This window comes from Scleropages formosus, chromosome 17, assembly GCF_900964775.1.
Source record: "Scleropages formosus chromosome 17, fSclFor1.1, whole genome shotgun sequence".
NCBI lineage: Eukaryota > Metazoa > Chordata > Actinopteri > Osteoglossiformes > Osteoglossidae > Scleropages > Scleropages formosus.
Genome location: NC_041822.1, coordinates 13127806 through 13141384, shown reverse-complemented (window position 1 = coordinate 13141384; position 13579 = coordinate 13127806). Strand labels below are relative to the sequence as shown.

At 44.5% G+C, this 13579-nt stretch overlaps 1 protein-coding gene across 5 annotated transcripts in view; it reads left to right on the top strand.

The window, feature by feature from the left end:
- vps13a (vacuolar protein sorting 13 homolog A) overlaps positions 1 to 13579 on the top strand; it is a 47629-nt gene that overhangs the window by 28350 nt on the left and 5700 nt on the right. For 2 of the 5 annotated variants that reach the window (XM_018759253.2, XM_018759251.2), the window contains exons 43-68: positions 92 to 353; positions 681 to 841; positions 1189 to 1292; positions 1406 to 1697; positions 1896 to 2303; positions 2691 to 2795; positions 2896 to 3042; positions 3419 to 3550; positions 4068 to 4201; positions 4640 to 4726; positions 6361 to 6487; positions 6705 to 6934; positions 7394 to 7541; positions 7836 to 7982; positions 8268 to 8349; positions 8535 to 8604; positions 8714 to 8828; positions 9038 to 9151; positions 9540 to 9685; positions 9975 to 10056; positions 10310 to 10423; positions 10635 to 10710; positions 11007 to 11170; positions 11425 to 11470; positions 11683 to 11806; positions 12011 to 12125. In XM_018759253.2, coding sequence (XP_018614769.2) covers positions 92 to 353; positions 681 to 841; positions 1189 to 1292; positions 1406 to 1697; positions 1896 to 2303; positions 2691 to 2795; positions 2896 to 3042; positions 3419 to 3550; positions 4068 to 4201; positions 4640 to 4726; positions 6361 to 6487; positions 6705 to 6934; positions 7394 to 7541; positions 7836 to 7982; positions 8268 to 8349; positions 8535 to 8604; positions 8714 to 8828; positions 9038 to 9151; positions 9540 to 9685; positions 9975 to 10056; positions 10310 to 10423; positions 10635 to 10710; positions 11007 to 11170; positions 11425 to 11470; positions 11683 to 11806; positions 12011 to 12125 — 3732 coding nt within the window. Of the gene's footprint in view, positions 1 to 91; positions 354 to 680; positions 842 to 1188; positions 1293 to 1405; positions 1698 to 1895; positions 2304 to 2690; positions 2796 to 2895; positions 3043 to 3415; positions 3551 to 4067; positions 4202 to 4639; positions 4727 to 6360; positions 6488 to 6704; positions 6935 to 7393; positions 7542 to 7835; positions 7983 to 8267; positions 8350 to 8534; positions 8605 to 8713; positions 8829 to 9037; positions 9152 to 9539; positions 9686 to 9974; positions 10057 to 10309; positions 10424 to 10634; positions 10711 to 11006; positions 11171 to 11424; positions 11471 to 11682; positions 11807 to 12010; positions 12126 to 13579 lie in introns of all 5 variants that reach the window. The other 3 variants (XM_018759250.2, XM_018759255.2, XM_018759254.2) reach the window with 3 other exon arrangements.

The window sequence follows — 13579 nt, the reverse complement described above, 5'->3', positions numbered from 1 at the left end:
AGAGCAGCCACGCAGCCATGTGTCTGGGCATGTGTTTGTGGCGTGATTCCATTGTTCCGTGGGTTCACTGGCTTCATCCTCTGCTCTGAAGGCGTTTGCAGAGGCAGCCAGCCAGACAGCAGAGTGCTTCCAGAAAGACCAGGCCCCCTTTGTTATAAAGAACTGTCTGGGTCTACCAGTGTCCGTCGTCCACAGTGAGATGTTCAGCCCCATCGGTACCATGTCCCAGAGTGGAAGGGTGGAGATGCAGGATGGGGATAGCCTCAACATGGATTACCTCCGAACCACCTCAGACACTGACCAGTTCTCAGCCATGACCTGCCTAAGTGGAAAAAACTACTACATACAACCCAGTAAGGGGCCACTTGGACCTTTGTTAGAACAATATTAGAGTTAAAAACCAGATTTATCCCCTCACAATAGTTTTTCTGGGAAACTGATTATATAGACAATTCTCTGTGAAGGTTTCGCTCTTGAATTAAAATATCAAATTTTTTGTATTAATAATGAAGTCTTTGCATCTGAGGTCTTAGATTCGCGATACAGAAATCGCACGAACGAATGTCTTAAAATTGTAGTTTTAAGTTCAGTGGAGAAACGGTGCTGTAAATTCCTTCATTATGATGACACTTTGCTCATAATTCACTGAATACAGCAGCAGTCTTTTGTCTCATCCCCAGTTCCCGATGGCCACTCGGCGGCCAGCATTATTCCACTGATCAAAGTGGGCCGTGGCATGTACAGCGTCATCCACAAGGACTCAGGAGTCAAGCGTTTTATCGTCTGCCAGATCTATACTGTGGAAGGCAGCAAATACGTGAAGATCCGTTCACCCTTCCAGGCCAGTATTCTTTGTCATGTCCCTCTTTGTATTGTCTTCCTGTCGTAAAATGGTGCGTTTAAAGAGGCAAATAAAATACAGCTATATTCGCATTTTGCTTTTTAGAAAGCTGTGTTTTTCAGCTGCATATTGTGTAGTCAGCCCCTTGGTGCCCAGCTTCTGTTTGGCGTTCTGGGAACTGAATGTGTATATTTTAGCCAGATAAGCAAAACATTGGTGCAAGCCTGGGACAGGAGTACATGTTTTGTAACCACCTGTCAAATTTTGGCTCTACAGTGTGTTGTCTGTATTATGTCTCATGTAATCTGTGTTTGAAATACAATTATTTTCTTTCCACTTCTTTTTAGATAATAAATCATTTCTCAATACCGTTCAGAGTGTTTGAGGGCTCGACACTTCTGGGGATAGCGCTTCCAACGGAAGAGTTCTGCGTACCTCTCGGGTCCTATAGGTGTGTATGGAGGGTGTGTTTTCATAGGGACGTGGCAGTGGCATTTGGATGTTATTCATGTTCCTTGTCTTTGCCACCGTGATTGTTTTTGTTTTGTATTGCTACCATTGCAGATCAGCCCTTAGTTTGCAGCCCCTTACGGAAGGAAAGGAGTACGACCGCTCCGAGGGGTTCAGCTACGAAACTCTCAGCACACACGTGGGCCAGTGCCTGACGCAGACCTGCTGCCGCACTCGACCCGGAAACCATGACGAACGGGCCATCGTGGTCAACCTTGTCCCTTTGAAGGACACCCTGATGTCCCACAGCACTGAGGATGCATTTGATGAGCCGTACATTCTACACCTGTGGTCCACTGTCCTGCTCAGGAACCTGCTGCCATACCCCATAATGTTCTCCCTGCAGGTAGCGTCATATGCTGTCCTCCAGCTTCTTCAGAAACATTGGAGCAATGGCTCAGCATTCCTCACTCAGTGCCAAGTGTTATATTGACGTACATAAGGTGTTGCGTGCGTTCCATCTCCGTAGTCCGTATTGCTTTTGTGACCTAAAAGGTCCCTGTATTTCCTCTGGTGAGTTTTTATGTATGCATTTTGATTTCAGGAGAACGGAAACTCACCTGTCACACTACAGGAGGGCCACTCCGCCGAGATCCACACAGCCGTCATGGACCAATCGCGCCTAAATCTCCGCCTCCTGGGCTACCTGGACCAGGACTGGCAAGCCGAGTACAGCCTGCGCCAGGATCAGGATGAGATCAGCTTCATCGTCTTCCAGTCCCTCCGCAAGGAGGAAGAAGAGAGCAAACAAGCCGAGCTCGACATCGCCATCCACGTGAAGTACAACCCTGGCCAGACTGTGTTGGCCCTGCACTCCCCGTACTGGATGGTCAACAAGACCGGCCGACTGCTGCAGTACAAGGCAGATGACATCCACCGCAAGCATCCTAAAGAGTATGACAAACCCCTCCTGTTCTCTTTCAAGCCTCGCAACTTCCTGCAGAACAACAAGGTAAGGGGCCGAGATTGGTACTGCTCTCCTACAGTTGCTTTAGGAGCAAAGGGGGCATTTTTCCGTGTGAGTTTTCCACATGAGACATGTGCCTTGGGAATGCTTTCTCGCTGAAACAATCAAAGCAAACACTGGTAGACAGGACTTTCTTCTTGTGGTGCTGCTCTCACAGTCACCCGATGTGCTCTGTGGCATTCTGTACCGATCTGTTACTGGTGTGTAAAGGCAGACGACTTTTAAGATGTGTAGAATGTAGTTCTGTTGAGCAACACTTCAGTTTTAGTGGTTCTCACTCGCTTCTCATGCCTCAGCACTAAAAATGTAACAGACGGGGAAGAAGGAGAAGGCTGATTAGTCTGATCACTAAGAGATTTTCCCTGCTTTAAGGTGCGCCTCATGGTGTCGGACAGCGAGCTTTCAGATGACTTCTCCCTGGACACAGTTGGGAGCTATGGTGATGTGAAATGTAAAGGGAGGACCAAAGATTATCTGGTGAGGGTTCTAGCTTCTAGCATGAAGCACACAGAAGTACTTCTTGTGCACACAGGGTCTGCTTTCTGTGTATATAGTTAATCCATTTCTTTTTTCATAGGTGGGGGTAAAAATCGATGCCAGCAGTTTCAGTCTGACCCGGATTGTGACCTTCGTGCCGTTTTACATGCTGGTGAATGCAACCAAGCACATCATCAAGATCAGTGAGGAGGGCCAGGAGAACTGGGTCGAGGCTCACCCAGAACAGGTCAGGCTTGCCCTCAATTTAATAATGAAATATGATGATTCTTCTTCCCTCATTAGCTTGTCATTGCTCTTGTTGGTAGTTTATACTTTACTTTTTTGATCAAGTTGTACATAACATATAATAATAAAATGATTTGCTACTTTGCACCAGTGTAGTTTCCAGTCTAGGTGCTAATCTGTCTTCAGTTTTTTTTCTTCTTCATCAGCTACTGCCCAGATAGTCCTTATTGACCCTTAGCACTAGACTCCAGAACAGAGTGCAGTCCATATCTTCACTGTAGCACACAATCTCTCACCCAAAATGAGATGAGTAATTGCCCGTAAAATTGATTGTGTTGTAATTGTCAAGACTCCAAAGGGTGTCTGTCTTCTAGCAGTCCGCTGTCCCATTCTGGCCTGAGAAGGATTCCAAGAAGCTGAGGATTAAGGTGGAAGGCTGTCAGTCTACGCCTCATTCCATCAGTTTCCACAAGCAGGAGAACTGCCTGCTGCTACATCTGGACAACACGGTGCATAAGCCCTTCATCATGTCACTTTGCTTCACAAAAGAGAGGGTCCTCCTTGCGTGCTGGTTTTGTCCTGACCGTCTGTTTCTCGAAATAAGTCCACCGAGTATCAGCCACAACCATTTGCCTTGTCTGAAAAAGAATTAGGTTTGAGGAAGTTTAAAAGTAAATCTTTTTTTGTGATTCCTCACCATTTAGATTTGTGATATTGTTTAACTATTCAGCTAAAGTATGTAAAAGTTTCTTTTTTGCTAAAGGAGTGTTCCTAGAATTTCACTAAGGCATTATTTTGGATCATGGTTTCCCCTTTAAAGAGTTCATTAGTGTTTTAAAAAAAAAAATAGCAGACTCTGTTAGAGGAGGCCACACAAAAGGAGCTACATGCTTCTTGGAAGGCTCACTGATTGCTCTGTGTGTGTGTGTGTGTGTGTGTGTGTGTGTGTGTGTGTGTGTGTGTGTGTGTGTGTGTGTGTGTGTGTGTGTGTGTGTGTGAATGCATGCACGCTCTTCTGTGTTCCAGCTTGGTGGGATCGTGGTGGATGTGAACCCCACTGAACACTCAACGGTGGTCCGCTTCTCCGACTACCACGATGGCGCTGCCCCGTTCCTCATTATCAACCACACAAAAGAAGAGACTCTGGAATTCCTCCAGAGGTACGAGAGGCCGAAGGATTCCGGAAAAGCATCTGTCTCTCTAGATGAAATATTAATGTGCTGTTGTGCTTTCAGACTAGTGCACATAGATAGTGCTGAAAAGTAAAGGATGTCTCTTGCTGCCTTTTTCCTGATTGTTTTGCTTACCAAAATTAGTGGCGGTTGGCTGTAATTATTAATACTATTGGCTGGAACAGCTGATAAATGATTTAGTGACTCTTGCAGTTATTTTGCTTCCCCAATGTGCTGTAAAATCAAAACTGATCTCAGCTGGCAAAGGCTCACGACTCAAGATCGGCGCAGTGCGCGTGTGTGCGGTTTTTGTTTTTTTGTTTTTTTTTTTTTTGTTGGTCTGATTTTAGTGTCTGGCTGCATGTTTGAGTTTGTGTGTGACGGTGTTTTTTGTTTTGTTTCTCCCCACACTTCCCTGCCGAGCAGCCGCTCGGAGCGGAAAAAGTCCTCAAACTGGGTTGCAGACGAGCTCTTGGAGATCTCATTCTCCCCAGGAGAAGAGAACTTCCCCAGGTAGCAGGGGCTCTGTACAGCTAGGAGGGTCCACTTCTGACCAACACCACGGTGCACCACACACACACACACACACACACACACACAAAAATTCTGCACTTATGTTGAGAATATGGAACTGTAATAACTGTAAACACAACCACTATATGATGTGAACACACAGTCTGAAAATGGCAGTTTATCTTGAAAGGGCAACATAATGATTTCTAAATACTGATCTCATCTGATTATTATCCATAAATTTCAATTTTGGTGTATAGCACAGAGATGGGTTTTGATGGATTACAAGTTATGAATGTAAATAAATACGATGTAAACGAAGATATTGGGTGGTAAAATAAGTATTAGATATTTTCTCTTATTTAATGATTGCTTGCTATGGTCCGAGCCAGATACAAGCAGTTTAGGTGCACTCTTTATGTATTTTAAGAAAAAGTAATAATTAAGATGTTTTACAACTACAGGATTTATGCTTACACACGTCTCCCGGGTGTCGTTTGAGCGTATGACATTCATGGTGTCTGCTCTTGGGGAAACCGTCGTCCACCAGTTCACAGCCAGGCGAGACAATTGAAATAAACACGTTTCTACTGCAAGCCAGAAATCCACAGAGACGCCACATACATTTTCATAAATGAAATAATTAGAAGGATGAATTTCTTTGCTTACGTAACTTTTGTAACCGTAGCAGACTGTCGTGCGCTTTTGTTTGGCTGCGCATTCGTTCACGCAACAGTTTGAATGTTGCGTAATGTCCCGGCCGATCGGACGGTCTTGCGTCTCCCTGTATCGCGTCGCATTGCCCTCTCGCATTCGCCCAGCAGCACTACCTCTCCAAGGACTTTTCGGCACTTGGACGTTCTACGTGGCGCGTTTTATCCCCCGATTGCGTTCGCTGGAATGCTTGATGAGAACACGGTAAAATATAGCTGCGCACCATCCTGTAAATGTATGAGGCATCCTATTCTTGGTCAGAATTGGGCTCTCTGGCGTTTTGCAGGTGTAGGGAAACATTTAAGTTCTGAGCTGCTCCCTTCATTACACCTGTGAAAGTGCCCCCCTTCACCCTTGAAAGAAACGCTCTTCCGAAGCATCCCCGGAGATCCCGGAGCAGGCCGTGTACTGAAGGGAGGAGATCAGATGGCGGCACCCTGAACCTTTGCCTTTAAGTCTACTTTGGTCTTTTCTTTCTTTTTTGCCGCTGCTTGAACGGATGGGGAATCTGCTGTTCCTTGGTGCAGGCTGCCCCCCTCTGCTTATGGTTGCTTTACATCATTTTCTTTTCTCATGTCGCATTTCATCCTGGATTATTCCTTTCCCTCTCGTCGGTGACATTTTTGTAGCCTGTTGTGGAAAGGAGTATCAGCAGTTCTTTCTTTCTCTCCTTTTGCTGGGAGGGTGCCGAGGGGCCTGGGTGGGGTGCGTCTGTGTTACCGGGGATCTTTTGGGAGAAAGACTGAACCAGCCCCCTTTCGCCCATCACTCCAACTGTGTGCCAACTGCAACACCATCACGATCCCTTATGGTCCATCATAGTCATTTACGGTCCATGACGGCCATAGCTTTCATGGTATATTAATGGGTAACTACATAGGTTACAGGTACCTTTAACACAGTATTTTCTGGGTTTGCAGCACACAGAAGGAGAAGGATGAACTTGCTCCAGGGAAGGCAGTCTACTACACCTGGGCAGAGCCCACAGGGTCACGGATCCTCAAGTGGAAATGTGGGAAACATACGGGAGAACTGAAGAGCGAGGAGGTGCAGTTAGGATGAGTTTATTAAATTGGTGAAAATACTGTATAGTGCATAATCTGTGTCTGACCACTGAATTTATGTATCGTTCAGTGCTTGTTCATTTTTGTTCTTATTTATCTTTCGTTATGTCAGAAAGCTGGTCATAAAATACAGTGAACAGTAGTAGGCTGCAGACCTTCTTACCGTTCTTTACCGCGTACTTTGTAACCCTGTTCTTCAGGACCTGCTTTTGGATGTGAACAATGAGGGGAAGCTATTCCTGATCTCATTTTACGAGGGCCTCCAGCGGGTGGCGCTCTTCACCGAGGAGCGGCGCATCTTCAAGCTGCTCTGCGAGAGTGAGAAAGCTGAACTGGCGGAGCAGGAGATCATCCTGTCCCTACAGCACATGGGCATCTCGCTGGTGAACAACACCAGCAGGCAGGAGGTGGCCTTCATCGGCATCACCAGGTGACGCACACGCTGACACCGCGCTTTTATCCAAAGCAATGGACAGTTTTAAAGTGCTGGATAGTTTAGTGGAACATCTTACAATAATGAACTTTCTCAGCAACGTGGAACTAGGATTAGCAGTCATCAGGTTGCAAGTTACAAGGTTACTCGCCTCTTCCGAACTCACTTCTCCCGTGATCTCTTCAGTACATGTTAACGAGTAAATGTTCACGTTCTATAACGTTAAGGTCATAACTGTTGAATGAATAACGGATAAACTTTGGAGAAATTAATAAATGTAAATGTACAGGTGGCCGTCCTTAACCTCTACAGTATCTGTCATCTGCACTGTGAGTTCGTGAAACGGTGAATGAGCGCACAGCTGTACTGACCTGTGGAGCCATCATTTACTATGGTAATGCTTCCATATAGTATGGCACCCTCCTGAATGTTGCAATGTGTTTTGCTGATATGCAGCTCCGATGTGGTGTGGGAGTTCAAGCCAAAGAAGAGGTCAAGGTGGAAGATGATGAAGGAAAGTTCGCAGCTGGAGAACCACTTCATGGAGTACATGGACTGCAGCCCTGTTGATAACCTGAGCGTGGAGCTGGAGTCCAACCTCCAGGTCAGAGCTCACCGCATCCCTGTTTAACATGTGTGACACATAGGCACCTCGTCCATTTATCAGCATTTGCAGAATTCTCATCTCTCTTTGTGATTAATATTTCTTTTATTTATGTTTTGGGTGTGTTTGGACCAAATGTAGAAGCCTTTCGCTGAGAGCTGCCAGATCTTTGGTGGCTGAGGTTATTGAAAGAGCTGTTTACCATGAATCTTTGCTTACCATAAGGATATTAATGATGCTGTCGATACATTTATATGAAGGGTGTAATTTTGCACCTCTTCTTGGCCCTGCCAGGTTTCCTTTACTCCAAATGGCTTGGATATGAGAATCCTGCAACCCAACAGCTGTCCGCTGAGGAGGACCTTCCTGCCAGCCGTGAAGGTGGAGTACAGTGTGTCGGCCCGTCAGAAGTCTTACCGTGTGCAGATCAACAGGATACAGGTCGGTGACGATGGGGCTAACCCTGTTTTTAACCTTGACTTAGAAGGCTCAAGTTCTTATCTTCCTGCTCTTCTGTTCTTTTCCTCTCCCTCAAGGAGAGAAGTATGACTTATGTTTTTTTTAAAAAATGAAAAATCCAATACTTTAGAGGCTAAATTAAGAGAGTAACATCTCTTGCGATGAGTCACATTCATTAGTTCTGTTTGCAGCGAACACTGCCATTTCTCAAAAGAACATGTAGAAGATAAAATGTAATTTAGCCAAATCTTTTCTGCTGATCAACAGATCCAGAACCAGCTTCCTGGAGCAATCTTCCCTTATGTCTTCTACCCTGTGAAACCCCCAAAATCTGTCACCATGGACTCAGGTCAGTAAAAAATTCCAGGATACAGTTTAATTTAAGCAACCAAGAATAGGTGAACAGCCCCAGGTGATGTAGTGGTCTGGTAGAAGGGGATTGGTTTTTACCATATTCATTCTTCTAAATTCTTTAAAGAAAAATTAAACATTTAAAGAAAGACACACTAACATCATGGTGTCTTCAACCTGCAGAACCCAAACCCCTGACCGACGTCAGTATTGTAACCAGGTCTGCTGGACGCTCAGATATTTCTCGCATCAAGTGAGTTTCCATTTTTCCTTCTGCTGGGGAGCAGGGTAAAAATATACCGTAGAAAGAAAGCAAAGGGCAAAAAATGTTTGGATATTACGTTGATCTGTCTTTATGAAAGGTACTTCAAAGTGCTGATCCAGGAGATGGACTTGAAGTTGGATCTTGGGTTCCTTTATGCCATTCTTGAAGTTTTCACACAGGAGAGCACAAATGCAGTTTCCTCAGAACAGGAGGTAGGAGGTCCAGGTTATCCTCCAGCTATGTGCGCATGATCTGCTCCCTAGTCCAGTCCGGTCTCCTGGGAACACACGTTCACTCGTTGAAATCCAAATGTCCCCCATCTCCAACAGCATCTGCTCAGCTGGACTGTTAATTTTAGGCGTTGCGCTGGTGAAGTGTTTATTTCCTTCCAATGTCATGAGCCAACTTCTTTGCCCCACAGGTGGAATTGTTTCTGAAGGACATTGAGAATCTGAAGACAGAACTGAACCACGTTTCTGCAGCAGACACTTCGCCCACCAGTCTTTATGAGTACTTCCACATTTCACCTATTAAAGTGCGTATCAACCTTCCTACTGCTTTTCATGAAAGCTTTCTTAATATTGGTGCTCTTCCTTCATAAGAGACTATTTATAGCAGTGTAATGCAGTGAAACTTTGCAACGGGGAGGTACAAAATGCAAATTTTAGTACCTTTGAGAAAAAGGTGCTGATCTCTAGTTGTTTAGTCCTTGTAACTCATATATTTTAAAAAGTAGAAGTGTTAGGGAAATAAGGTGTTGGCTGCAAGTGTACGCTAGCTGAAAAAATACAGTAGTCTTGGTACGATTTTCTTCTTTCACACAATCATCTCCTTCCTTTGAAGCTTCACTGTGTTGTTGCATGGTGCTCTCTCTGTCTGTGTCTCTGTGTGTGCGTGTGCGTGTGCGTGTTGTCCTTGTACAGCTGCACCTGAGCTTCTCCTTGAGCTCTGGGGGTGAGGATGGCAATAGAGAGAAGAGAGAGACTGAGGTCATCCCTGTGCAGTCTCTCAACCTGCTGCTGAAGAGTATCGGTGCCACACTGACCGACGTGCAAGATGTCGTATTCAAGTATGAGCGTATCGTCACTTTCACAGTCGCCTTCGGGCCTTTCATATTACTCATATTATTGCACGTGTTATTACAAACTGCAATTCCTGTGTGTGTGTCTACTGTCATGGAGCAGCTCTGGATGGTTATACTCTATGCCTGTGCTTACAATGAGGATGCAATAGCAGAACTCTGTTACTAGTTACTACCATCAGATTCAATAACATAAAGCTGAACATTACTTCTCCACTTAGAAATGGAAAAGAAACATCATCAAAGTACTTTGTGGTTATTTGCTGTCTCCCTGTAGACTGGCTTACTTTGAGCTGACCTTTCAGTTCCGAACTAGACAGCAGCTGCAGTGGGAAGTCATAAGGCATTACTCTAAACAGGTAACATACTGTCTCCGCTGCACACACTTTAAACAGGTGCAGCTTCCCTGCATTAGCGAGGCTCCAGACATGCCTTATTATGAGATCTGCACACATGTATCCTGTATTTATCCTGCATTACTGAGAATTTTTTTCTGATTTTAATCTGCACTGCCTGACCAAAGCACAAGTAACAATAAATGCCATAAAATATTAATTTCTCTATATAGTTGGTGGTCTTTGCATGCTAATTGAACTCTTTCCCTGTTTTTAGGCTATCAAGCAAATGTATGTGCTCGTCCTGGGGTTGGATGTGTTGGGCAATCCATTTGGTTTGATCAGGGGTCTGTCTGAGGGTGTGGAGGCCTTTTTTTATGAACCATATCAGGTAGAGTTGGGCCTTCCTCCAAATACCATATGAGTTGGAAATGATCTGTCTTATGTAAACAGTCTGGTGGGTTGTTTCATTGTGTTAACCTGTAGACATGGAAGAATATTATACAGATGATGCTGTATATGACACAATTATCCCATATAAATAATTCACTTTGGGGCTGACACATTTAAGGTCGTCTCAACTATGTTGTGGTGTGCCTCAGGGTGCCATCCAGGGACCAGAGGAATTTGTCGAAGGTATGGCCCTTGGTGTGAAGGCACTGGTAGGAGGGGCAGTGGGTAAGTGTTGCACAGCCTTTTCAAACAGATGCATGTCTAGAGTCCTGCAGATTTTATAGCACGTATTTAATTGTCCTGTGATTTACACCAAAACATCAGATGAAGTGGTCAGAATAATTTCAGTTAGAATGATTGATTATTTTTCCAGTTGAGATCTGAGGTTTGAGTTAAAAAAAACAAAAAACAAAAAAACGGCACACTGCACCATTTAAAGTTCCAATATGTGAATTCTGAGAAAAAATCATTTGGCCTCAGTCCTTGAAATAGCTCCTCTTTCTTTGTCCCTTGTACCTTAGGCGGCATTGCCGGCGCAGCCTCCCGGATCACAGGTGCCATGGCAAAGGGTGTGGCTGCCATGACCATGGATGAAGAGTACCAGCAGAAGCGCCGTGAAGCGATGAACAAGCAGCCCACTAGTTTTCGGGAGGGCCTGACACGGGGGGGCAAGGGATTAGTGTCTGTGAGTCTTATGCCTAATTTTTACTACTGAGGCAAAAGGGCTCTCTGTAAATCCTCTGCCGTCTTCCTTTGACAATTTCGTCCAGCAGAACGTTAATGTTATTTAGTCCTTCAGTTTTAAAATTGGACTGGTGTAAGCAAGTAGGTTTTCCCAGCCAGTACTCGTCCTACAGAGCACAGGGGCATGTTCGAGATTTGTTTGTGCGCGGCCACAGATTCGGTCATCAATAGCCACCTCCTTCCTCTGTTTTCCAGGGTTTTGTCAGTGGCATCACAGGGATCGTCACCAAGCCCATTAAAGGTAACGCAGGTCTACTGGCTTGCAGTGGCGTAGTTCTGCTGTTTGGAACTATTACAGATCTGATACATGGGTTGTACATACAGTGAATTCCGTTCACTTGTGGATTAAACATCCCTGGTAGATGTTGGAGCATCTGACATCAGTCTTGTCCTCACAAGTAGTGTTGATTGTTATGGGTTGTACCTGGCCCTGCTTCGTTTCCCCTCATGCAGGTGCACAGAAGGAAGGCGCAGCAGGCTTCTTTAAGGGGATGGGCAAGGGCCTAGTGGGTGCTGTGACACGGCCCACAGGGGGCATCATTGATATGGCCAGCAGCACCTTCCAAGGAATCAAGAGGTAAATGCCAAAAGGCTCTCTGTCTTAATTTTATTTCCATGAAGAATGAAAAAGTATCACTGTATTCAGTCTCAACGCTAATAATATTATGAATATTTTCAGAAATCTAGGATATTGCACCAAGGAACTTTGTTAGAGTAAGACCCCATTGTCAGCATGTTGTTGTTTTAACCTTGTTTGCATTCATTCATTCTGTGTCACTAGGGCAACACAGACATCCCAGGATGTGGAAAGCTTGCGGCCACCACGCTTCTTCCACGAGGATGGGGTGATCCGGCCCTACAAAGAGAGGGAAGGCATAGGGAGCCAGATGTTACAGGTGACTCAACTCTTCCCTTTATATCTCCCACGTTCCCCTGGGTGTAAAATAACCCATCTCGTCCGTGGCTTTCCGCTCATTCACTCGGAACTTTGCATGACGTCTCCCGTCGGCCACATGCCTTTGAATACACGCGCTGCGTGTGCTGCTTCTTTCTGTGCTCGTGGGTATTTTCAGGGTCTTCTGTGGTTGCAGTATCATACACCTGGTAGACTTTAAACATGAACTGCAGCATAACAGTTTGTTGGCGGTACTCTATTCTGGTTTCAAAATGCTGTCGTATTGGGAACCTCATAATACATTCCTAACAATTTAAGAGTGCTGCCAGTGGGGTGTAGCATGAGGAACAAAGTAGAACACTTGTTATGCATTTATTCACTTGATGCCATTCAGTTAAAAAGGATGAAGTTTCTTTGCAGAGTGTTAAGTGAGGTCCTACCAAGGCTGTACAAACGTACAACTTTTTTAATTGACTACCTGAACACCGGTTATGGTAATTAAATATATACAGATGAACTAAGCTAAGGCTTAGAGGTTTAACCACAAGTAGAGCCGTGTCCCATCTCCCTGTACAACTTGGCTACTCGTGCATAATTGTGTGTGAAATACTTGAGAAAAATGAGTCCGTTTCTTGGTATGTTTTTCTGGATGCTCTTTTGACTATTGATTTTCAGCTCTGGTCCTGGCAAACCACTGTGTGTGTGATCCTGGATTTGTTCCAGCGGAGCCGTTAATTAATCACACCTAATCAATGAAGCGAACATAATACTGTTGTGTGAGTGATACCGGTAGCGGTGAAGAGGTTGAAAATTTTTTTTTTCTAAGAAATTTTTTTTAAAAAAGTACTTTTCCTTGTTACGGTTCAATAGTCAGTAATGGTTATGTCTATACACGTGTAATCCCTCTTAGATTTTCCACAGTAAAGGTTCACAGAAGATTTTCTTGGAAATTCGTGGCTCCATAAAATTACCGTTCACCTTGCACACAACAGCTGTTTAGCAGGTGTTTTGTGCATTTGAACCCTTCACACCGTTGTGAAATCTGGGTAAAAGTAAGGAACCAGGTGTTGTATTTCCTTGATAGCTGTTTAACAATCACTTGTATACGTTGTCGACTTGATCTCCCAGTATTATCTATGACTGTTCCTAAGGTTTTGTTAAAGAAAAAAGTAAGTAATTAGTTTAGTTTTTGCTTCAGTTACTCTCACTTATTTTGTGATAAATATTATTTTAGTTTAGAACTGGTGAAGGGGGTACTTTAGGTCTCTAAGTTGCTAGCTGTACAATTAAAAGTTCTGGATAATTAAATTTTGTGCCAATTGACAGGTGATGTATGCAGAGTTATAGCTGCAACATTTTGCTAATGCCTTAATGGGTATTTCTCAACACGTATAGTATGGATGGGAAAAGTGTGTGTGTGTGTGTGTGTGTGTGTGTGTGTGTGTGGTTATCTAG